This window comes from Hemibagrus wyckioides, linkage group LG05 (assembly GCF_019097595.1).
Source record: "Hemibagrus wyckioides isolate EC202008001 linkage group LG05, SWU_Hwy_1.0, whole genome shotgun sequence".
NCBI lineage: Eukaryota > Metazoa > Chordata > Actinopteri > Siluriformes > Bagridae > Hemibagrus > Hemibagrus wyckioides.
The window spans coordinates 9,475,611-9,499,735 of record NC_080714.1 but is presented as its reverse complement, the minus strand read 5'-3'; the positions used below and the strand labels follow the sequence as shown (position 1 = coordinate 9,499,735).

Below are 24,125 nucleotides of genomic sequence, written 5' to 3'. Positions count from 1 at the left end.
TTTTTAAATATCGCGAGATTTGCGTGTTCCTTCAGCTTCAACACTTATAGCCAAAATAAAATGTTGGTCTTAAATGCAACAAAAAAAAACCCTTTGAAATAAGGATAAATAGTATAATGCTTAGGCCCAAGAATGGGAGCAGGGTACAAATGTTATTTACATTCATAAATACGTAAGTATTTGGGAATGCACTTGAAGTGTCTCAAACTGTGCGCTAGGTGGCAGCACTGAGACAGAAAAGCGCTCCCTATCATTGATGTATAATAAACAGAGTTAATGAACACACAGTCATTTTTAAAATAGTAGAATTCGTCATAGAAGTCACGTGAGTCACCAGTAACACTTTAAGAAACAACTTAATAATGATTGATTGAGACTCGATCATGTGGCCCTCTGGGTATTCTGTTTATTTGTTCACAGAAATAAGATAATGATGTAATGTGAGGATTGTGAATATGACCACCTAATATATACCGATCATCTACACATTAAAACCACCTGCCTAATATTGTGTAGGTCTACCTTGTGCTCTTACCCCAGGGTATGGACTCCACAAGACCTCTGACGTTGTTCTATGGTATCTGGAATCAGGACGTTAGCAGCAGATCCTTTAATTCCTGTAAAATGTGAGGTGGGACATCAATATGATGTAAAAGAAAATGTGATTCATCAGATCAGGCCACCTTCTTCCATTGTGATCTGTTTCTGATGTTTTAGGTGCTTTCAGTGGTGTACAGGGGCTTGCATGAGTAGTCTGACTGGTCTGCTGCTACTCAGCCCCATACACAGCAAGTTCTGATGCACTGTGTGTTCTGATACCTTTCTATCATATACAGATTTAACTTTTCCAGCAATTTGTGCTACAGTAGCTCTTCTATGAGCCCGGACCACACAGGCTAACCCGTGTAAATGTGGCTAGGGCATCCATTACCCTGTTGCCCGTTCAACAGGATACTAACCACTGCATACTGTGAACACCTAACAAGACCTGCTGTATTGAAGATGCTCTAACCCTGTCTTTTATCACAGTTTGTCCCTCATCAAAGTCACTCAGATCCTTACCCTTGCCCAATATCTCTGCTTCCGACACATCAATTTTGAGAACTGACTGTTCACTTAGTTATCCTCAGTATATGCCTAATATACCACTTGACAAGTGCAATTGTAATGAGATAATACAATATTATTCACTTTACCTGTCAGTGGTTTTAATGTTATGGCTGATCTGCACACAATTTCACAGTTTCAGATCTATATGTTGTATGCTGTTCTTTCTGTCTTCAAACTCAGATATAGGTTTATTTTTGGGTTCAGGTCCAAATCCTGAAACAGGATGTTAATTATGTTAGTACTGATCATAGCTTACTGTGTTGTTGTGGTTGTTGTTTTTGGACTCACAAACAGCTTATATTTGTATTTGTGATGATGATGATTATTATTATTATTATCATTATTATTATTATTAATTTTTTTTTTTTTTTTTTATGATTAGTAGTAATAGTAGTAGTAGTACGAATTCAACACTTGTATGGCCAACTGCCTGTGCACTTGTCTAAAAGTAAATGCAAAAATAATCAAAACTCTTGGGACATTTGTCTACAATATACATACTTTTGGGAACATTCTTTAAAAATTAGAGTTTGGCTTGTGTTTCTTCTCTTGTCGTTAAAAAGGGTTCTAAAGAAAATGGAAATATATGATAAACAAGTTTTTAAAGAAATATGACCATAAATATGACAAAAAGGTAAGTAAATATACTAAAAACGGTGAAATGAAAGTTTTACTGGTGTGTTGTGATATTTTCATAGTACAACTATTGGCCTTAAAGTCTTGACATTAAATCAGTTTATTAATCAAATAAATGTATTGCTAGGAAATACTGTCTCGCACTTCTACCTCATTTCTTAATTTTTGCCCACATTTAGACATTTGGGGAAAAGTGGTATTGTGTAAACTCTATATATTGTGAGCAGTGTGTGGTGGTGGGGTGGAGGAGGTGGAGCGAGGGTGTAATGGAAATCCTTCATTGCTACACATGAGGAACAGACTGCAGGACCTGAAGGGAGGAGCTTAGAACCTGCTTGTCCACAGCTTGACCAATCAGCGCGGACATATGAATGACCCGTCTAATCCGACCAATCAGCGCCGGAGTTGACGTCTTCGTAATAAATGCATAGCAACCGGACTGGCTAGGCGAGTAGCATTCAGGAATAGCAGATGACAGTTCGGAAGGTGCCGCTAAACCGGCCCGCGTGCTATTGGGATAGTTGCCGAAACCGGCGGGATGTCATCGTGAGAGAACGGCGCCGTGTATGGGGAAAGACAGCTAATTACTTTTTCATGGCGGTGCTGTGATCCGCACAGCGCAGCGGCCAGCGAGTTCCTAGAATACCCGCTTCCCTGCAGGTAGCCGGGATTAGCGCGAAACCGCGCAGGATCAGGCCAATTGTAAGTAGCCTGTTAGCTAATACTTAACCCTGGAAAGCTAGTTAGCTAACTAACTATTGCTAACTGTCTTGCTCACGTGCGTTCAAAAAGGTTCCTTTTTTTTATCTGGATATTAAGTTTCACTGTATAAAAAAGTTGCTTATGTAAGTAATATAAATAGCTGTTTGTGTGCACTGTGTTGTCAGTCAGGGAGCTGCATGGTGTTAGGCAGCGATATCCGTTTAATGTCTCCTTTCTAATGTTTGATGTAAACATTAACTTGCTCTAGTCCTGTTGCTTTACTTTAACGGATACTGTGGAGTTCTTGCGTCGAGAGAAACGTTATAAAAGTCCCCAGAATACTGAAACATTGTAAAATAAACCTGGTCTATTATACACAGTAGTATACACATCAGCCATAACATTAAAACCACCTGGCTAATATTGTGTAAGCTTATGCCTCCGGGAAAGCAGCTCTGAGTCAGTGCATGAACTCCACAAGACCTCTGTAGGTGTGTGTGGGATCTGGCGCCAAGACTTTAGCAGCAGATCCTTCATAAATCCTGTGAGTTATGAAGTGAGGCCTCCATGGATGTGACTTGTTAGTCCAACAGATGCTCAACTGGATTGAGATCTCGTATAATGAAAAGCCATGTCCAACACCTTAATATCTTTGCCATGCTACACAAACCGTTCCTGAGCAATATTTAGCAGTGTAAAAAAGGCAGTTAGGGAACACGGTTGTCATGAAGGAGTCGATTTGGTCTGCAACAATGTTTAGGTAGGTGGTATGTGTCAGAGTTACGTCCACAAGAATGCCAGGACACGATGTTTCCCAGCAAAACGCTGCGGAGAGCATCACACCGTTTTCACCATTTTTGCCTTTTTTCCCCCATTGTTCCATCTCTTCCCCAGGTTAAAGACACACATGCAGCTGCTAAACAAAAACATAATTCATCAGACCATGATACTCGTGTGCCCATCAGGTGGTAGACAGGGGTCAACATGTGCACTTTGACCAGTCTGTGGCTACGCAGACCCACAGTGACGCACTGTGTGTTTTTATACAATAAAGTTGCAGCGGTAGCTTGGTGGATCTGGGATTCGAACTCACAACCTTCCGATCGTTAATCCAGCACCTTTAACCACTGATACAATTTTGCACTTGCCCATTTTCTTTCCTGCTTCCAACACATCAACTTTGAAAACTGACTTTTCCATTAGCCGCCTAATATATGTCGCCTCTTGACAAGTGTCACTGTACTGATATAATCTACGTTATTCACTTTACCCGTCAGTGGTTTTAATGTTATGGCTAATTAGTGTATACAGTAGAGTTCACACTTTAACTAACACTTGATTTGTTTTCTGAAATGGTGTTAATTTTCATCACACCAAACATTAACTATAGATTAGTTGTTCTATTAGCATGTTTTACAAAATAACCAAGGTACTTAAACAAAAAGCTTCATGTTATGGAAAACACAGTGATCAAAATCACTGAATGGTAACCACTGTAGCCCAAAAGAAGTTTACAGCAAAAGTTTTTGAGGGTTACAGTTGAGAAAAAGTAGTAGGAAGAGTAGAGCCCTTCGCTGTGAATCAGCACATCCGTGGCCGCAGGACTAATTCTGCTGCAGGAAGAATCCCCTTACTTTCTACATAATGTTTCAGACATCAGACCCATCAAACTAAACTTGCTCTCATGACCTATATATATATTCTGTTCATTACTCTCCATTTTGTTAAAGATAAAAACTGTTCTTCTATTTCTAAAAGCATTCTTATCTTATAGCATTTTTCATGCCTGCCTTTCACTCTGTGTATACACTATATTGCCAAAAGTATTCGCTCACCCATCCAAATAATCAGAATCAGGTGTTCCAATCACTTCCATGGCCACAGGTGTATAAAATCAAGCACCTAGGCATGCAGACTGTTTTTACAAACATTTGTGAAAGAATGGGTCGCTCTCAGGAGCTCAGTGAATTCCAGCGTGGAACTGTGATAGGATGCCACCTGTGCAACAAATCCAGTCGTGAAATTTCCTCGCTCCTAAATATTCCACAGTCAACTGTCAGCTGTATTATAAGAACGTGGAAGTGTTTGGGAACGACAGCAACTCAGCCACGAAGTGGTAGGCCACGTAAACTGACGGAGCGGGGTCAGTGGATGCTGAGGCGCATAGTGCGAAGAGGTTGCCAACTTTCTGCAGAGTCAATCGCTACAGACCTCCAAACTTCATGTGGCCTTCAGATTAGCTCAAGAACAGTGCGCAGAGAGCTTCATGGAATGGGTTTCCATGGCCGAGCAGCTGCATCCAAGCCATACATCACCAAGTGCAATGCAAAGCGTCGGATGCAGTGGTGTAAAGCACGCCGCCACTGGACTCTAGAGCAGTGGAGACGCGTTCTCTGGAGTGACGAATCGCGCTTCTCCATCTGGCAATCTGATGGACGAGTCTGGGTTTGGCGGTTGTCAGGAGAACGGTACTTGTCTGACTGCATTGTGCCAAGTGTAAAGTTTGGTGGAGGGGGGATTATGGTGTGGGGTTGTTTTTCAGGAGCTGGGCTTGGCCCCTTAGTTCCAGTGAAAGGAACTCTGAATGCTTCAGCATACCAAGACATTTTGGACAATTCCATGCTCCCAACTTTGTGGGAAGTGTTTGGAGCTGGCCCCTTCCTCTTCCAACATGACTGTGCACCAGTGCACAAAGCAAGGTCCATAAAGACATGGATGACAGAGTCTGGTGTGGATGAACTTGACTGGCCTGCACAGAGTCCTGACCTCAACCCGATAGAACACCTTTGGGATGAATTAGAGCGGAGACTGAGAGCCAGGCCTTCTCGTCCAACATCAGTGTGTGACCTCACAAATGCGCTTCTGGAAGAATGGTCAAAAATTCCCATAAACACACTCCTAAACCTTGTGGACAGCCTTCCCAGAAGAGTTGAAGCTGTTATAGCTGCAAAGGGTGGACCGACGTCATATTGAACCCTATGGATTAGGAATGGGATGTCACTTAAGTTCATATGCGAGTCAAGGCAGGTGAGCGAATACTTTTGGCAATATAGTGTATATCAGACTTGCTAAAAATATGTTTACAAATATTTATATTTTAGGTCACCATGTGTCATAGTAACTGTAACTACAGCAACCTCTCAGAAAACAGGAAAGAGAAATTAACCTGAATAATCGGTACAGCTTTTCTTTGTAACTCAGTTCAATGCTTATTATTGAAATTTATTTTGTCAATAGTTGTTGGCTTGCCACTTCTGTCCAGATAACAGAAGTCAGATAACAGAGATCCGATTCTGCTGTTGAACTTCTGTTTCTCTACAGAGAGGAGAGAACTTTGCACCAGAGTGCTCAGTTGTGTTTTACATGAAGTTAACGCTGTATCATCAGATGCCGAGCATTTGTCTACCCGCCTCTAAAATCCTTCGTCTGTCCCTGGCTGAATCCCCACGTACTGCGGCCAGTTTGGCCTCATTTGAATTCGTCATCCATTACAGCTGCCCCGGTTTCAGCCCGTACCAGTTCTGAGCCATTCTGTAAACCTACACTAGCCTCCTACATTTGCATCTGCCACCCTGCTCTAATCAGTCACATGTATCACATGATGGTCACAGACAGCCTCGGTTGCCAAGTATTCTCGCTTTCTGTAATCGGCAAAAAATAGAATTAATTTTTTTAGCATTTGTTATGACTTGTTGTAGCAACAGATCCTAATGATTAAATACAGCAAAATTCCTTGAATGAATGTCTGATGTTGTCTCCCTAACAACCCAAAAACTTTTTTATTTTTATCTCTGACTAGTTCTAAAGCGAAACTGATATCCATGGCTTCACAATTTCATTATGAAGTATTAAAAAGTGTCCACAAAGGTAACGTACTAATAAATTATTAACTCAGTGGTTCCATAAAATTTACTGACCGAGTCGCAAATATTGAATTCTGAATTTATTCCTAAGTTCTTCATAGAATTTCAGTTTGTTCGCCTTGATGGAAATAGTATCTCCTTCTTCTGTCATGCTTCATCCAGCATGCTCTGTAGCTCAGCGGTTAAGATGTTGTAATACACATCAGAAAGGTTGTGAGCTGAAAATCACCAAAACACCAAGCCTTCATTATTAACATCTCATCTTAAATAAGATGAATGTAAGTCACTCTGGATAAGTGCATCTGCTAAACGATGTTGGAGTAAAAAATTTAGATCCTTTTAGTCAGCAAATCTTGTAACCTTTAAAAAAAAAAGGTAGTGAAAGGAAGGTGTGAGATAAAACTAAGTCTGTCCAAGTATTAAATACTAGTGCAGGTGATTTAATTAACTCTAGCACAGTTGTGTATAATAGGCACAAGTGTACACAATGTACTTTTCCTAGGTGCTTATTATAGGGTGTTGCACAGCATGAGATGCTGTTCCTTTTCACTTCCGAGTTGCATCAGCGCTTATATCTTCCTGAATTAGATTGCGAAGACACTCCTCATGACACAAGACGATCATGAAGACATTAAAGCCTCCATTCGCGTTAAAGTTGCACGCAGCATTCAGACGTTAATCAGTTCTCGCTCTGTTCTGTCCTCGTCCATGTCCTCGTCTCAGATGGAGAGTTCCGGAGACGCGAGTTGGGTGCTGAAGCCGGAGACAGCCTGCTCATCCTGTGCCGGATCGGAGCCTCCCATTTCGGGGAAAGCTTTCCGTAATAAACCAAAAGCAAGGAGCATGTCCACCTCGGCTGTGCCCAGCTGCGCAGAGTTCAGGTAAGAGCCGCAGTCGAGCAGGATTTCAGCTCGGTTTTCATGCCACGAGCAGATCCTGATGATTTGCATAAACTTCATGTAACATTTGAACCTATTATGTAGAGCAACAAAAAAAAAAAAAAAACAATAAAACATTTTGATAGTTCTTCTTCTTCCTTACTCCCTTCTCAAAAAATTGGCTTGAACATGAGAATAGGTGGACCAAATATTCTTCGGCATTTTTGCTTTTTTTTTTTTTCTCCTGAAAATTTAATCATAATATAAAACAAAACACTAGGGAACATTTAACATCATGTTGTTGTTCTAGTGACTTTCTCCTCTAGTGCTAATCTAGTGATCTGTGTTCAACTATTAATCCATTTAAATAGCAAACAATGTATTTGACTTTAAAATAAAATACATACACTCATAACATACATAAGTGTTTGTAGATTTGAATAGATTTTTTTTTTGTCTATGTGACAATGATGTAAGATGTAGTTTTATTAGCTATTGCGGAAAGAAAAGAACAAATATTCTTTTTGTGGATCCGACATAGGTTTCTGTTTTGATCCTTGCTACTTGATAAAGACTGTAGTTTGCTCTTTGTTTGTTAGTTTGTTTGCTGTCCACATAATTGTTATGCATCCTCTTTTTGTTTCTACTGAAACCACTTCTGATATTTTCTAGTTGCAGCATCTTGTGGGTTTTCGTCTTTCCAAACAGTACCTCTCGCAACAGGTCTAACACAACCTGTTTTGCCAAACTGTGTCCTATATAATGTGTACAGAGTATTTTGACTTTAGCGGTATGCTGTACTTGTCAAGTAAGGGTAATTAAATCATTATTTCTTTGCACTACTGTGGATGTAGGGGACGTTGAGCAAAAATCATGCCACCTTACACAAGCTTTATTTATTTATTTATTTAAACAAAATCTACTTGCCATCCCAGAGAGTTCTGGTCCTCTTCCAAGGAGTCTTGATTCGAGTGGCAGCACAAAATGTTTCACATAAAGGAACACTTCATATTTTATACAATACAAATCAACACAGGATTAAAAAAGGAAGAGACAGAAGAGCTGTACCAGCAATATCCGTACCACATATCACTTCAGATTAAGAATAATATAAACCAGCAAGATGTTCCCTTAAGGGTTGTGTTAAAAATATCCAAAGAGTGGAGTGTTTCTAAGGAAATTTTATTTTATAACTCATTACAAGAGAAGCATAAAAAGTTAAAGTTTGACGAAGCTTGGGATGCAGTAATATAATTGCTAGTGTGATTTCTCATGGATCTCCTGATCCTGGAGCAAAAGATGCTTTTGTTAAGATAATAAAGACTACATGGAAAGTTTGTTTTCAAAAGGTTTGAAAAAAAAAAATTTTCCGTACACAAATACAAGTACTATTTTAAAGCCCTTTAAAGACCACGCCCAAAGCACGGTTCTCGGTCAGAGTGGTATTCTTACCCACACCTTAGAGAGCACTCAGTTCCTTTGTGCTCATAATAAAGCAGTTTATTGGTTTTGATGGAAAAGTTTGCTGAAGTATAGTCAAGTCGCACCACCAGTTCTGGTGTCAGAAACACAAAATGCCTTTAGTGGCATCATTTCTGTGACCCAGTTACCCAACATTCCATTTTTTGGTATTAAACAGCGTATTTTTAGAACTAAAGAGAAATAAGGAAAGGGGCATGTTGTTTTAGTCTGGTCTCTGAGCCTTTATTAACCTTCACAGTTATGCAAGTCAAGTGATCATGTGGTATCAGTGGAGTTTCCAACTTCATGTAGATCCACACCCAGCACTTTAGTTAAAGTTCATATCAACCGTCAGAATGGTGAATACAAAAAAAATTGAGTTGGGAGCGTAATTAAATTAAACTGAAATATATGTATACAAATAAATATATTTGTAAATAAATTAAACTGAAATATATGTATACCGAAATGCATTTCTGTATAGGATTAGTATTTTGCAGTTATGTTAGCTCATGTGACTCAAACAGAAGAAGCTGATGTCTGATGGAATCGTACATCATTGGGTCCCAGAGGATTTGACTTGGCATGATCTGGAAAAAGTCATCTGACTATATAGGTCTATAAACAGGTTTTATGTAATTGCATATTGCCTAGACATCATTCATAAAGGAGAAATATGTATTATCGTAAATTGGACTGTGGAATAGAACCTGATTGGTGTCGGACAGGCTGGTGTGAGATCTTTAAGCTCAACAGTCTTTAGAGTTTGCACAGAATTATGTGAACAACTACAAAAAAAAATACATTTTATACGCAGCAGTTCCGCAGGCAACAAGAAACACCTCGTTGATAGGGAAGAGAAGTCAAAATGGTCAGGCTGGTTTTCAGAGAATATTCCACAGTAAATCATCAAAATGTTCCCTCTTTACTACCATGTTGAGCAGAAAAGCATCTCAGAATCCCCACGTGAAACAGAACAGACTAGTTCTGAGGAAGGCTCTTGTGTGAAGAATGATCCGGTTTTCCTTGAGAACAACTTCATACATTTCACTTCATACATACACTTCATTTACTTTTACAAGCCATCCATGGAATTTCCTATTTACGAGTTGGGAAATCGTAATTATGACTTCTTCACTTAATTCTCTTGATTGACAATACTGGGATTTTAACAGTCACTTTCATGATTGTCCGTGTGTATGTGCATGTAACTTTTCCAAAAGTGTAATCTCTGCTTTGTGCCAGCAGAGGGCATTACAAAACCTCTGTTTGAAAAAAATCTGCAGGCTTTTCTCTGATTGAAATAGGACATGACTGGAAGCTGTACATAAATCAACACTTTCTTCACAGAGCTACGAAATATCCCTGATTTAATTCTGTTCAGTTCTGAAACAGTCCTAGCCAGTCGTCTCTAAACATCATCTATCATCTTTGATGCTGCCTGTGTTTTGAATGGAGGCTTTTCATGTCTCACAGGTGTCTCGTTGTTCTGCTGTATTATACACACAAGCATGAAACGTTGTCCTTGTACTGCAATAGGAAAAAAGGGTCCACAAATAGACACAAATTAGCTTATATTAAACTGTCTGTTATTGTAATAATGTGGCCTAATCAGTTATTTCTTCTTTCTGCTCCAGAGCAAAATAGTAAAACATTTCGGTCATTTTAAATGTGAAATATTTAAAGTTCGATACCACATTCATAAGAAAATTTGAGACTACATGTGTTTAATTCTCATCATGCTCAAACACGATATGTCATTATAAATTAAACTGAAATATATTTATACCGAAATGCATTTCTGTATAGGATTATTATTTTGCAGTTATGTTAGCTCATGTGACTCAAACAGAAGAAGCTGACGTCTGATGTAATCGTACATTAAAGAAAATCATTGGGTCCCAGAGGATTTGACTTGGCATGATCTGGAAAAAGTCATCTGAGTATATAGGTCTATAAACAGGCTTTATGTAATTGCATATTGCCTAGACATCATTCATAAAGGAGAAATATGTATTATGCTAAAATAAGTTCCCATTGAAATATTTTCCTTTGACTGAATTGTATAGGCTTTTATATGGTGTGTTTGAACAGGGCAGTAGATGAGCTGACACGACATTTCTCATTTCTGTTTCTTTTAGATGAAGCAATAGAATTCATGAAAGTGAAAATGTCATGTATTTCTTTAAGATTGCCCACAGCTAGGATGTTTGCAGATTTGTACAGACCGTTTTTCAACTTTCTTTTTCTCTTTGTCTCCTTTTTTTTGTTTGTTTGTTTGTTTGTTTTTTTAGGCGGACCCAGTCACTGCACGGACCATGTCCGGTGACCACATTCGGGCCCAAAGCGTGTATGATGAAGAACCCAAAGGCGGTGATGTAAGTTAAAATCATTTGTTTGGACTCCTTCAGTATGAGATGAACGTTCCAGTGTGTCGTATTAGAAAGCGTATGCAATACTCTGATTTGAGTCTTGAGTAATAGAAATACTGATACTGTAATAATAATTCACTAACCTTCTGGCTACTTTTATCAGGTAAAAGGCTGCTTGATTCACATGTCTACAATTGCCATACTTCATCTGAAATGTTCTATTTTCTGTATATTCATCATATAAAATGTGAAATCCTATGTTTAATATAGAGCTTTCAAATAGTAAAACATTAAAAGATCTGACAAGCACGGGCTCTAGCTTTTGGCTATATCTGCTTAATGGCTTAACTGTACATTATTATGCAGTTTGGATGTTAAAATGGCAATACCTTCACAGGGTTTGACTTCAGGAAAAAAAAAACCTGAAGACAAAATAAATTAGGCCAAGGATATTCATTCTGGCTTCACTGTCTCAGACATTGCTGCTAAGCATTTTGTAGATTTCTGTGTTTGAGGTTTCGGGAAGCTTCAACTTGAAATTAAATTCTTTACAATTTTTGCACATTGCTGTTTAATTGGTTTATCAGGAATAAATACATGAAAATAAACACAGCGAAGGTGGAAAAGTAAAAGTATCATGATATATAATGTGTGTCCCAAATCACATACTTATGCACTGTTGTATTGTGAGTTGTCTGTTCACACTGAAAAAAAATGTACTTCACGTACCTGGATGATGCACTTATTCAACTGACAAAATGAAGTGTGGACTGTTGAAGACTCAACAGTCGTATTTTTGTTTACATAGTGGAAGAGGGGCAGGGCTACCAGGCTCTGATGCTAGATAAGAAAACTTTTAAAATCGTCAGCAAAATTCTGCAAAACTAGCAGTGGTGCATTATATGCATTTGATGTCGTTTGCCATCGACTGTGAAACGAGTAAAAAAAAAACTGTGTTCCATTTAAGACGATACATTAGACAGTAGAGCACATAGTGCACAGTGTAAGTGTAGTATGTCATTTGGGACACAGTTTACTTATAGAAATGCTGAAAGAAAAGGACATGAATCCTTTAGCTTAGCACCGCTATTGGTGAGGCACATGAAAGCAAAGCCATGGCAAGTTTAAGTAATGATTTCTCCTTTTTATATAATGTGAGAGAATCAAAGAAGTCTTTTTTATTATTTCATTGACCAGTTGCTGTCTGCTTTGTGTGTGTGTGTGTGTGTGTGTGTTATGAATATGGATATAATGCAGTGCAGGACTGAAGTACCACAATCAATGCAATGCTAGCCAAAAATTTATTCACTAATGAAATAAATGCTCATTAAACATGTGATTAAAATCCCGGAGAGAGAAATGATATTTATATATCTTTGCTTTTAATAGACAGGTAGGACCAGAAGGTGTAAGGCTTGTGAGATAACAGAGATTAGTGTAACCATTAAAAGGCTTTTGCAATGTGTTTAATTCCATGTGCTTTGTTAGAGATGGGTTTTTTTTTTTTTTTAGATTATTTGTATGAATATATCTTCTTTGACTTGTGGGTGGACAAATCATGTGTGAAACTGAATCTGTATCTAGAAGAAGAGGAAGCTGGATAAATTAGAGAAGGTTCTTTTTCCCCATTATTGGGGAAATCCTAGTTACTCAACTGTAAAAATCACCTCAGTCATTGTTTCCTGTATTTATGAGTTGAGGCATAATGGTGTAGTGTAGTAATAAGGCACAGAAGATTCGAAAATAAAAACAAATAATAAGGGAAAAAGTGGAATAAACGAACGTAAACAGTAAATTTACTGTACTGTTCAAACGGGGAAGATGGAGGTCTCAGAGGTCAGAAGTTTTTGCTAGAGCAAATATACGATGAAAGAAGAATGAGTAATCAACCAGAATGATAACAATGTTGACTCTAATTCAAACACTCAGAAATCTCAAGTGTATTATGTGTGACCAGGGGATTGCAAAGTTCTCAGATGAAACACTAATCTATTACTCATTAGTCACAAGCAGAGGATTTCAGCATTTAGTCTGCAGATACGGTGATGATGATGATGTCCAAGCCCACACAGGAACGAAACCTTACACCAAGCAACACATCAACAAACAAAAACAATTGGGTTTGTTGCGAGTGGGTTTCCTGACTGGTGATGAATTTCCTAACACAGCTAACAGAAACAAATCTGATTATGAAATAAGTTTCAAACAGCAATTAAGTCCCCTTTTTTTTAAAAGAATTACAAAAAGTCGCATAATATATCAGTAGGACTGAAACCCTGTTAAGACAAACAGCTTTCATAATGGTTGTGAATTTGGACACTGCTGTCCTCTATATCCCTACTTCAAGGGCTTGATGATGACGACGACGACGATGACGACTCAAGGACACAATGGACATATTTAGTCATGTTTAAGGCCAGCTTCTAACAGGATCTTGCGCTGCTTTGTTGCTGAAAAGGAAAACGTGTGGATGATGAGGGATAAAACGACAGGATGTGTTTTTATAGAAAAGTAATTAAAGATGTGGTGATGCATTATGTGGAGTTACTGTTCCCACCAGTTTGTTACATTCCTATAACCGCACACCCCAGAGTATTTTATTCCTTTTATACTACAACAAATACAGGTTTATATTTAGAAAATCTAACCTCAAACTAGTTTGTCTGATTATGTGGAGCACCTGCTGTACCTGTGAAAGCTGTTACTATAGAAATTACAGTGGAACATCAGCATTTGAATGCCATCCCTTATGAATTTTCGCCTTAATAATTGAAATTTTGCAAGAAATTTGGAACTGCATATGAAGCATTTTCAGCATACGAACGAACAGAACTGAATGCCAGCTAAGTTGCTAGTACATCCAAAAGCCGTGTTTGCGTCAGTGGAAAGCCAAGCTAAGAGAGCGTACAAATTTTTTACGATATATATATATTTTTTTTTTTCCCAGTCAGCGAAAGCTGTTTCAAAAGAGTCAACCTACGATACCAATGTAGTCTTCGGCATGCCTTTAAAACCTATGTGATTTTTCATGCATTTTTCTGTTGCCCAATTTGGTGATGTGGGTGGTCTGTTCTATTTTTAGCCCAAGCTTGGTGGCGTGACTTCCTGTCCTATTACTATTTGTAATATTTTTGGGGGTCTGGAACGGAATGTCTGCATTTACATTATTTCTTATGGGAAAATTTGTATCGCAATATGAATTTTCACCTTAAGAACTCGGCTCCATAACGATGTATGGTTCCTCTGCACCTTTTGACCATGTAGTGAAGGGGAAAATATTTATAATCATAATATATTTAGTGTCACCCAGATGAGGATGGGTTTCCTTTTGAGTCTTGTTCCTCTCAAGGTTTCATCCTAATATCGTCTCAGGGATTTTTTTCCTTGTCGTCATCGCATCTGGCTCATTGAGGATAAATTTATATCCTCAGTAAGTTATATTTTAGTGTAAAGCTGCTTTGTGACGATGTTCATTGTTACTGATTTCTAGCCAGCACTCGTGTCAGGGCTGCTGTTAGAGAAAATGAGTAAACACCTTCTGACCAATCAGAATAGAGATTTCAGTGCACTGTCTGATGTATGTAATGGACAATTAGGAGAATCTGCTTCTGTATAAATAATTTAGTGGTATGCCATGTTATTGATTTCGATCAATTTAACAATAATCAGCTAAACTCCGCACGACTTGACAGTACAGAATCCAAGCCAAGCACTTGGTCAACAGGTTGATTCATGACGACATTTATAAATGAATGATTAGATTGTGTGATTCACATGACCGCGTGGCCTCTGATCATTCATTTGCAGCGAACAATCAGGTAATCTAGTCTGTGTTGAAAGCTGGGCTTCATTAAAAAATGATCTCTCTGTAATTCTGCCACATCCATGTTTACTTTTGCTTGAAGGTAAATTTGCCCCTGTTGGCCAAGATGTGCAGGAATTTTTCTTTTTGGCCTGATGCAAAGCAGGTATTGTAGAGGTTAAAGGTTAATCGCAGGTGATGTGAACACAATGTGGTGAAAGTTTGAAGAATGATTAGAGTTTGAGTGTTCCTTGTGTTTTAAAAGGTGTTGGATGAAACTGCTTGGATGATTGTCATTACTATGCTAATTAAAGGGAATATGGGGGTTTGGGGTTCATGTGGGTTTGGTTACTCCTAGTTTCACACCCAAAATAATACACAGTGGTACAGAAAGAGAGCTTTATTATCATTATGCTTTCACTTTTTTTTCTTTTTTTTTTGGATCCTATCCTTATTTATCCAGCTGAGGGTCAAGGCCAGCATTTTAAAGTAGAGTCTCTTGTTTATAGATGGTTTATCTCCTTTGGACTTTAAACTCTCTCTCATTGCTTCCTCTTTCAGTATTCAGGTGTGTTTTTTTTCCTTCTCCCCTGATATTTATTTTATATTCCCCATTTATATTTCAATCTTTTTTTTTTATCAGAAAGTTTCAGTTACAGATTCATTGTGTACAACCAGAGAGATACAATTGTGCAATTGAGGGAGGGGGAGAGAGAGGGAGTGCCTGTAGGGGAAAATCCTGCCTGATCTAGCCCAATCACAGAGAGCCTGGCTTTGTGTCAGATTGGACCACATGGCATGTGGGCGAGGCCTGAGTGGCGTGGTCAGGAGAGAGGTTTGTTTTTATAGTCAAAGGCTTTCAGAGGTTAATCACTCTAGATAGCAGTCAGTGATGAGGACGGAGAGGTTGGACCTGTTTCTGAAGAATTAGAAATGGAAGAGATGTCGAACACACCTAAATAACCAGAAGTCAGAGGTTGTTGATAAGAAATCTGTGAGCAAATTCGTTTGCCTGCATCGCATGCTGGAAACCATGAAGTTCAGCACGTGGAATTGGTGAGATATCTGCTTAACTCTGTGTACGAGGAAGTGAATCTGTTAAAATACAGGATGTCTACTAGTTTAAACTGCTTTGTTTAATACATGTTATGACGTCATTGTGTTGTTTTAAAAACAAAAAACACGTTTTCAGTACAGCAAGGCAGAAATTGATGTGGTATGGAAAAATATTGTTCAGGATTTTTTAAAGTAATGAAATGCTGATGTTGGGTTCCTCTGTCATACCGTCATCTCTGTTACACTCTGTGTCATAGACTTGTGCTTAGTCTCTCTTAGCGTGACACTACAGAGAATCAAAAGCTAGGGTTAGTAATAAATATAAGTATATATCTATAATGATATTTCTTTTAAAAAAATAAAATGCTACTAACTGCATTCTCTATAGTCTCAGTGCTCTGTGTGTGTGAGTGAGAGAGATTAATACTGATTAGGGTTATGTAATGGTTAAGGCTGCACAGAGTGTGTTTAACAGACCTGAGTTCACAGGCATTATGCAAAAAATGATTTGTTATTTAAAATGATGAGCATAACTTTACACAAAACTGCATGCCAGCATTCATCCAGTCTCTTTAACTTGCTTGCAGAAATCAAGTACTGAACATGTTTTGCTCAGTCTGAGGTAGTGACTTCAGCAAATTCTAGGTTGCTTTCTAAGAGCTTAGGCCTGTTAAACTATTTACTAAAGGCTACAATGGGTAAAGTGCTAAGTTGTTTGATTACATACCTGGTCTTGGTGGTTACAGAATGTTCTTGCTTGGAACGACTGAGGAATGCACATGCTATGAACAGGTTTGCACTCAATTGTCCATCATTAAAAAGTTTAACATAATAAATTTCACGTTAAGTGATTCATGTGCATGGGTGGCCCTTAAGATCATGAGTGACACTTTCTGACTATACAGTATAGTCAAAAACTATACAAGGGAAATGATGAGGATGACCAAGGTTTCTTCATCACCTTGTCATCTCTAGGAGTGTTTTCCCCCTGCCATCATGGCTCATTACGGAACAGTTTAGAAATGTAAAATGTATATCTAAAATTCATGTATTTCTATAGATCTACATTATGAATGTCTTTTGTTAGAACTGCTATAAATGTTCTAATTGAGTCTAATTGAATTAAACACCTGCATTGTGTGTGTGTGTGTGTGTGTGTGTGTGTGTGTTTTTGTTTGTGTTTCAGGCATATTCAGGACCCAGCAAGTCAGAGGTTGACCTGGAACAAGCCACCCAAAAGTGTCCTTGTAATTAAAAAGATTCAGGATGTCAGTCTCCTGCAGCCTTTTAAAGAGCTTTGCATCTTCCTCACGGAGGTCTGAATACTTACTCATACTGCACAGATGTGCACAGCTGTTTCTGAAAATGTTTGAAGTGTGTATAAAGTCCTATATGATGAAGTCTTTTCTTGTTATCATTGCTGTAGAAACATCATTAACCATTTAAACTGGATTGTATTTTTTCCCATGTTTTTAGTACTACAACTAATTTGTTGTTCCTGTCATGTTTTGATGCCGCTTTAGCAGAAAAACATGATTGTTTACGTGGAGAGGAAAGTCCTGGAGGACCCTGCCATTGCAAACGACGAGAGCTTTGTGGCCGTGAAAAAGAGTTTTTGCACTTTTAGTGAAGGTACACCCGCAGTTTATCCTCATATACAAGTATGTGTTTGTAGAGCGTCAAGTATTTTATCTAATCCTTGACCTTTATTTCTATTGCTGTACCCGTCACAGATTATGACGACATCTCCAACCGGGTAGACTTCATCATTTGTTTGGGAGGAGATGGAACTTTGCTGTACGCTTCCTCCCTCTTCCAGGTACAGAGACGGCAGACTTGATTATAAAGTCTCCGAAAACAAGCTCACATTTCAGGAGGATTACTTAGTTAATTCCTTTGAGTCTCTACAGGAACTAGAGCTTACTAGCAGACACCTGAAGACATTGCATTAAAATCGACTGCAGTAGTTAATGTACTGATGATGTAGTTAATTGTGATTCCCTTTACTTTGATTAAAGCCCAAGAAAAGCAGCCCTAAAGCATGATGATGCCACCACCATGTTTCACTGTAAGCAAAGTCTTCTTTCGGTGATGTGCTTTTCGTTGCACCAACATTTTTTTGGAACTGGTTTTATCAGACCAAATGGTTTTGGGTGATTTAATCAAGCCTTTTGACAAAGGGCATCCATAGAGCCATCTTACAACATCACTCCGAAAAGTAAAACAATATGTCGTATCATATTACTGTGCCTTGGATGTCTATCAGAACAGATCTGCTGTTGAATTTACTGTTCCTCTATCATTGTAAAGCAACACTACAGTTAAGGATCTGAACACTGTACACTTTCACCAACATTTGCATTGCTGTGTTTTTGTGTTTGTTTTAGGAAAGCGTACCTCCAGTAATGCCCTTCCATTTGGGATCTCTAGGCTTTTTGACACCTTTTAACTTCGATACCTACCAATCTCAGGTTACACAGGTTATTGAAGGTGAGTGCACAGGGTTTTCTACTGACCTGTTTGGAATTTGGCAGTTTTGTTTATTATCACCAGGAATGTGCTTTATCTGTCATCTTTTTTTTTTCTTTGCTTTCCTGTTTGTTTCCAGTACAGGAAGTTCTTTTGCAGCTCCTTTTCCCATAAACCAAACCCTGATGTGTACACTTCTTTATATTATAGTGCCCTTTTCTTAAAGAGAAGTATTACTCATGTATTATAAAGCAACCAGGAGACAAAAATAGACAATGGCATCAAACCTGGCTGCTGGATTAGGTCTAAGGAAGTGTTGCAGTGACAATGATCATGACATAATCTGTTATTGGGTTACGTGTAGTTCTGAAGTGGGGATATTTCCCCAAGTGATAGTGTAGTTTTAGAAACAGCCTTAATCTCTGTGTGTGTATATATATTTACATATGACAATTGAATGGAACATCCATCATGTATTCTGTAATTGAGAGAAAGTCTTGTGGAATCAATCGCTAACCTTATTTATTTATTTATTTATTAAATATTTGCAGTATGAAGAGCAACTGACAACCCTTCTTTTGTTATCATTGTCTATTAGTAGTTATAGTCTTTGGAATCCACTTTTAAGGTCACATCGGTCTGTAAATGTTTCCATAGGCAACGCAGCCATAATCCTGCGGAGTCGACTGAAGGTAAAAGTGGTGAAAGAAAACTGGGAGAAAACCAGACCAAAGGAAAAAAATGCGATCATCGCAAATGGGGAAGCCGAGTCCGGCCGCAAAACTATGCAATACCAAGTGAGTGACGGAGCATTAAGTGTCTGAGGACAGAGGGTTATCTATGACTGTGTCTGTGTTTGTATAACAGAGGATATTTGGGTAAAATTTCCTGTTGGCTGGGTTTCGAAGAATGAATGTCTCTGTGCCTGTTGACACATTGAGATGTGTATGTGTGTGTATTGAATCCTACACTCAAAAACGTGTGTCCGTGTGTCGGCCTGCGTGTGCCCGGCTGGCTGTCCCTGTGTCTTGTCCGTCTGTCTACCCCTGTGTCTGTCTGCCCCGTTTCTGTCTGTCTTTCCATGTCTGTCTGTCTGCCTGCCTCTATGTCTCTGTCTGTCTGTCTGTCTGTGTGTGTGTGTGTGTGTGTGTGTGTGTGTGAACCTAACCACCATTGTGGCCTTCTGGTTAGTTAATGTGTACATGCATTTTTTATTACAGTGTGTAGAAGCCACAGAGGTGATCTGTTCATCTGGTTTGTTAGAATAAGCCACAAATTGTTACGTCGCACTAACCACAAATTCCCTTTGGGCACAAAACTCGATTTGTTATTGTGTACAATCATTCAGTACTGCATTGGGTTCAATAAAGCCTTGTATAAGATGACTTAATTGCCATATAATTATGCCTAACCTACAGTCTATCTGTCTCTCTATCTCTCTGTCTCTCTCAGGTGCTAAATGAGGTCGTTGTGGACCGAGGTCCTTCCTCCTACCTCTCTAACGTTGATCTTTTCCTGGATGGTCACCTGATCACCACTGTACAAGGCGATGGTCATTCCTCATAATGATTTCTGTTATAAAACCTGAATGTATCACTATTTTGATGCACATCATCAATCCCTACTCCTCCTCTCTACCTTCAGGAGTGATCGTGTCGACGCCAACAGGAAGTACTGCGTATGCCGTGGCGGCAGGAGCCTCCATGATCCACCCCAACGTCCCAGCCATTATGATCACCCCAATCTGTCCTCACTCTCTCTCTTTTAGACCCATCGTTGTCCCTGCTGGTGTCGAGCTCAAGGTAAGACACTTACTTCAGACAAATTCGAAACACTGTGCCATTGTCCCTTTGTCACAGTTTCACCAATATTGCATAAGTAATGATCTACCAGTATGCAAAGGGCACTGTAATATACAGTAACAATGGGGCTTGTCTAATGGGAAACCAGTGCAAACTTCCTGGAACATGAAAGTAATAGTGTATAAAAGGAGCAAACAGAGACTACATGATTAGATTAATGCATGTGGCTGTAGTACAGAGTAAAACCTAAACTTTTCCCTCACTATTGAGCCATACAACCTAATTATAATTAAATTTAGGATCCTAATCTTGTATTATTTACTTTAATACTTTTAAATGTGATATCGAGATCTGAGATATTGGAAAGATGACTGACCTTGCCCCGTGATATCCTGCCTTTAGATTATGCTGTCGCGTGAGGCACGAAACAATGCATGGGTTTCCTTTGATGGGAGGAAACGGCAGGAGATCGGACATGGAGACAGGTGAGTGTTAATATGATCCTTGCAATTACTGACCAAACCCCACTGATTTAAATGAACAGTAGAAGCACATATGAAAGACAGGTACATCAACTGAAAAGTGTAAGACATTTATTACCAATCACATGATGCCTGGTATCATAAAGCAAGAAAATATTCTACATAATATTGCCCTGTATGCGCAGCAGGATTATCAGTGTCAGATTTGAGATACAACGCATTTATGTTGCCAAAACGGGTCCGAGTAAAGAACGATTACTCAGGTGCTGAACTGGATCCGTAAACATGAGCATTTGAGAGGGGAAACTGATCCTGTAGTCATAAAAGATGTGAATAATTCAGGCATGCAGGTGGAGTGGAATACGTTTACCTTGCTTGTTATTACACTAGCCTTAACGCTCCCATGCCCGGCTAAAGAAACAAAGTTCACAATGGACATGTACTGTATAACTCCTTTTTAAATTAAAGCTAAAATAGTTTATTTAATTTTACTGAGCTGTTTCTTTAAAAAGATTTCAAAAGTGTAAATGTTTCATTACTTTTGTTTTGCTTTGCAGTGCATTTTTCTGAGCTCACTATACTTCAGCTTTCCTAATCAGTATACTGTTCCACCCTGAGTGTTGAAAGAATACATTGTAAATAGGGCTGGATAAATGAAAATCACATTATCCAGCAGTGTGCTGCTTAGTCTTATGTTTTATTTGGCTGAGCACATAATTAACTAGGTGTTAAATTGCGCCTAAGCAGAACGAACAAGGATATAATCATGTAGGACACTGTGTTGTATTCCTCAATAAAGCAAAGCACTGACCTTTTTTTTCTTATTGTGTCTTGTGCTAACAAAGGGATATTATTTTACAGTTTTGCACTGGTTGGTTTTGACATTAGTGGGCTTTCCAAATTCCTCCGTGTTCCTGGTTCTGTAAAGAATGTCCATCATCTGTCCACATTAATTAGACTGACCAGTAATCTGTTTCCTGTCAAGCAGGTTGTGCTTTGGTTGGTATTCATATTGTAGCAGGTGTTGGAATTCAAAACAGGTTAGTTCAGAGGTTCACAATGACCCTGAATGTTGAATTTTCCATGACCCCAAGCCTTGAGATTTTTTGCTTCTCTTTTTTGAAATATTTTCCTGTTCATTTTCTTGACAGCTGATGTTCCACCAAGTCAGAGTCACTTGAACCAGATGAAGAAACTCCTACGCTAGTATAGCTGATGTGCTGCTCCAGCATAGGAGTTGTTCATGAAAACTAGAAAATTTAGCAATAAAATTTCAAAATTGTTTTTCCTAGGTAGAGAGGAGTGTTTGATTTGTTAACCGACTGAGTTGGTTGTAGTTACAGCATCATGGTGTGACCAGTCACTGTAAAGTGCAAAAGTGCATTTAGCTTAAACCTAGTCTTCATACTGAATTAAAGATTTTTCTGGCTATTGGAGCTACATGTCTATCTGGCAACTAGAAATAAACAAATGTTGTCCCAGTTTAAAGTGTTCTCCAAATTTTCATTGCAGTTGGGCTGCATGTTTTAGAATTGCCAAGTGACTCTTTCTTTCTCTGTCTCTCTCTCTCCCCTCCCCCCCCCCCCCCCCAGCATCAGCATCACCACTTCGTGCTTCCCGGTCCCATCCATCTGTTTCCGCGACCCGGTGAACGACTGGTTCGAAAGCCTGGCTCAGTGTCTGCACTGGAACGTGCGTAAGAAGCAAAGCCACCTGAGCTCGGAGGAAGAGGAGTTTTGATTTGCTTCGGAAGCACTTTGTTTCATTTATTATATTTTGTTCTTCTTTTTATGCCTCTCTGGGACGCGTCGTCCCACTTTCGACCACAGAACTTTTGCGAAGCTCGCTGCTTCACAGTCACTTTTGTGCGTTTGTTTAAAAAAAAAAAAAAAAAATTTTAAAGAAGAATTACAATTTGTAGATGGTGTATGACACGTTACTGTCATAAGCTGCCAGGAATGTCACAAAGACGTTTCATGAGGAGTCTGAATGAAACATCAGGTATCGTTTGCATCATGCATGAGGAGCATTTAAGCACCACAGCAATAACTGGATATGAATCGAATCGTGCCTTAAATTACATAGAACGTTAAAGGGGGCATTTAGCCACGTCTTGTATTTGTGTATCATAGTTATAGATATTCTATAAATAAATGTCTGGTCACAGGGACTCATTTGTGCAGGACGCTGCCTTAAAAAAAACTAATACATTCTTGTTTTGTTTGTAGGAAACTACTGTTTAATTTTAAAAGTCTTACAGGTAAACAACCACCACGAAGTATTTGATTCCTGAGATCGCATAGCTCATTCCAGGTCTGTCGGGGCCACTGTTTTTGTTTTTTAGTTTCAGACTTACATTTCTGAGCAATATTTTATTAAGGAGTTATTGGTTATTGTTTCCCCCATTCCATTACCTTATGTATTTAGTGTTAAAGTAAGTAAATGAAAGCCAACATGCAGTTTCAAGTGTCCTTCTCACTAAACTTTAGCTTTAACAGGCTTATCTACTACATAAAGACTTTACTTTGTGTTCTAGTCACGTGCAATCCGACTAGTTTACTAGTGCATTAAAGCTGTCGAAGGTTAATTCAGCCACGTGTGCCCTGTTTTAGAAGGAAGAACGGTTTACATTCACTCTCCCTCTCATATTTTTTTACCATTGTTCAGATAATGAATGAAGAAAGTTGTCATTGTCATAATGTCATATTTATGCGCTCTAACTGTTCATTAGTAAGCGATGCTGTTATTCTGGTTTATATTCTGTAGAAGCCACCCTCTTTATTAGATATGTCAAGATTATAGATCATGAATTCTTGTTCTCAGTGGGCCTAATGCATAACCATGTGAAGTAGCTACTACTTTTCTGAAACCAAAACTATCAGTCTTAATCATTCTCACCGACGTCAATATATAGTTGATCATCTGTGATTCTTGGATGAAATGCTCAGGAGAGAATTCATTTTGTGTGCAAGAATTTCTTGGGGCCTGCCTGCCGTATCATGAGGTGTCTCATTCCTTCAGATCTGCTTTTATCAGACATGACTAATTAAAAAATTTTCATGTTTTTGATGGAATCGTTCAGTCTTTTCACACAAAACTTTATTTTATTTTATTTTGCACACAGGTTTTTTTGTAATGTATCTTTATTGAATATATTCTAAATGCGTCTTGAATTTTTTTTTTTATTTTTATTTTTTTTTAAATAGCACTTTAATAAATGATCCACAGCTGATCAGTAAGATAAAAGCTTGCGTACTGGATTTTATTTAAGATTCAATTTTTGTGGGATAGGTTGCTTTAGTTTAGTTGATATTATGGAGATCAACACAGAAGAAAATCTTAACTGGTCTCATGAAAAGTTTTAGAAATGGAGCATGGACTTTCTCCAGGCTCCCAAAAATGTGCCAGTAGGTGGACTGGTTAGCCCACATTTACTCTTATGCCATTTGGCAGACCGGTTTACCGAGAGTGACTTGCGTTTATCTCATTTAT

The 24,125-nt window shown here is 38.6% G+C and overlaps 1 protein-coding gene across 3 annotated transcripts; it reads left to right on the top strand.

Annotated features, from left to right (window-relative positions):
• Positions 1–2,186: 2,186 nt before the first annotated feature.
• Positions 2,187–23,702, top strand: nadka (NAD kinase a). Of its 3 annotated transcripts, XM_058389789.1 has the most exons (12): positions 2,187–2,448; positions 7,035–7,192; positions 10,945–11,028; positions 17,067–17,196; positions 17,404–17,512; positions 17,614–17,699; positions 18,268–18,370; positions 19,007–19,146; positions 19,802–19,901; positions 19,994–20,151; positions 20,554–20,636; positions 22,226–23,702. In XM_058389789.1, exons 2-12 carry the CDS (start codon positions 7,035–7,037, stop codon positions 22,371–22,373), a joined length of 1,299 nt encoding a protein of 432 aa, XP_058245772.1. In that variant the 5' UTR covers positions 2,187–2,448; the 3' UTR covers positions 22,374–23,702. The 3 variants fall into 3 exon arrangements, with proteins under 3 accessions (XP_058245772.1, XP_058245771.1, XP_058245770.1); XM_058389788.1 differs by lacking the exon at positions 2,187–2,448 and having other exon boundaries at positions 6,903–7,192; positions 17,407–17,512; XM_058389787.1 differs by lacking the exon at positions 2,187–2,448 and having other exon boundaries at positions 6,903–7,192.
• Positions 23,703–24,125: the final 423 nt, after the last annotated feature.

Coding starts and splice junctions, on each gene's coding strand:
- nadka (XM_058389787.1), top strand. CDS start 6,918: ATGACACAAGACGATCATGAAGACATTAAAGCCTCCATTCGCGTTAAA. Junction 11,029..17,066: donor AAGAACCCAAAGGCGGTGAT/GTAAGTTAAAAT, acceptor TTTGTGTTTCAG/GCATATTCAGGACCCAGCAA. Junction 19,902..19,993: donor CACCACTGTACAAGGCGATG/GTCATTCCTCAT, acceptor CTCTACCTTCAG/GAGTGATCGTGTCGACGCCA.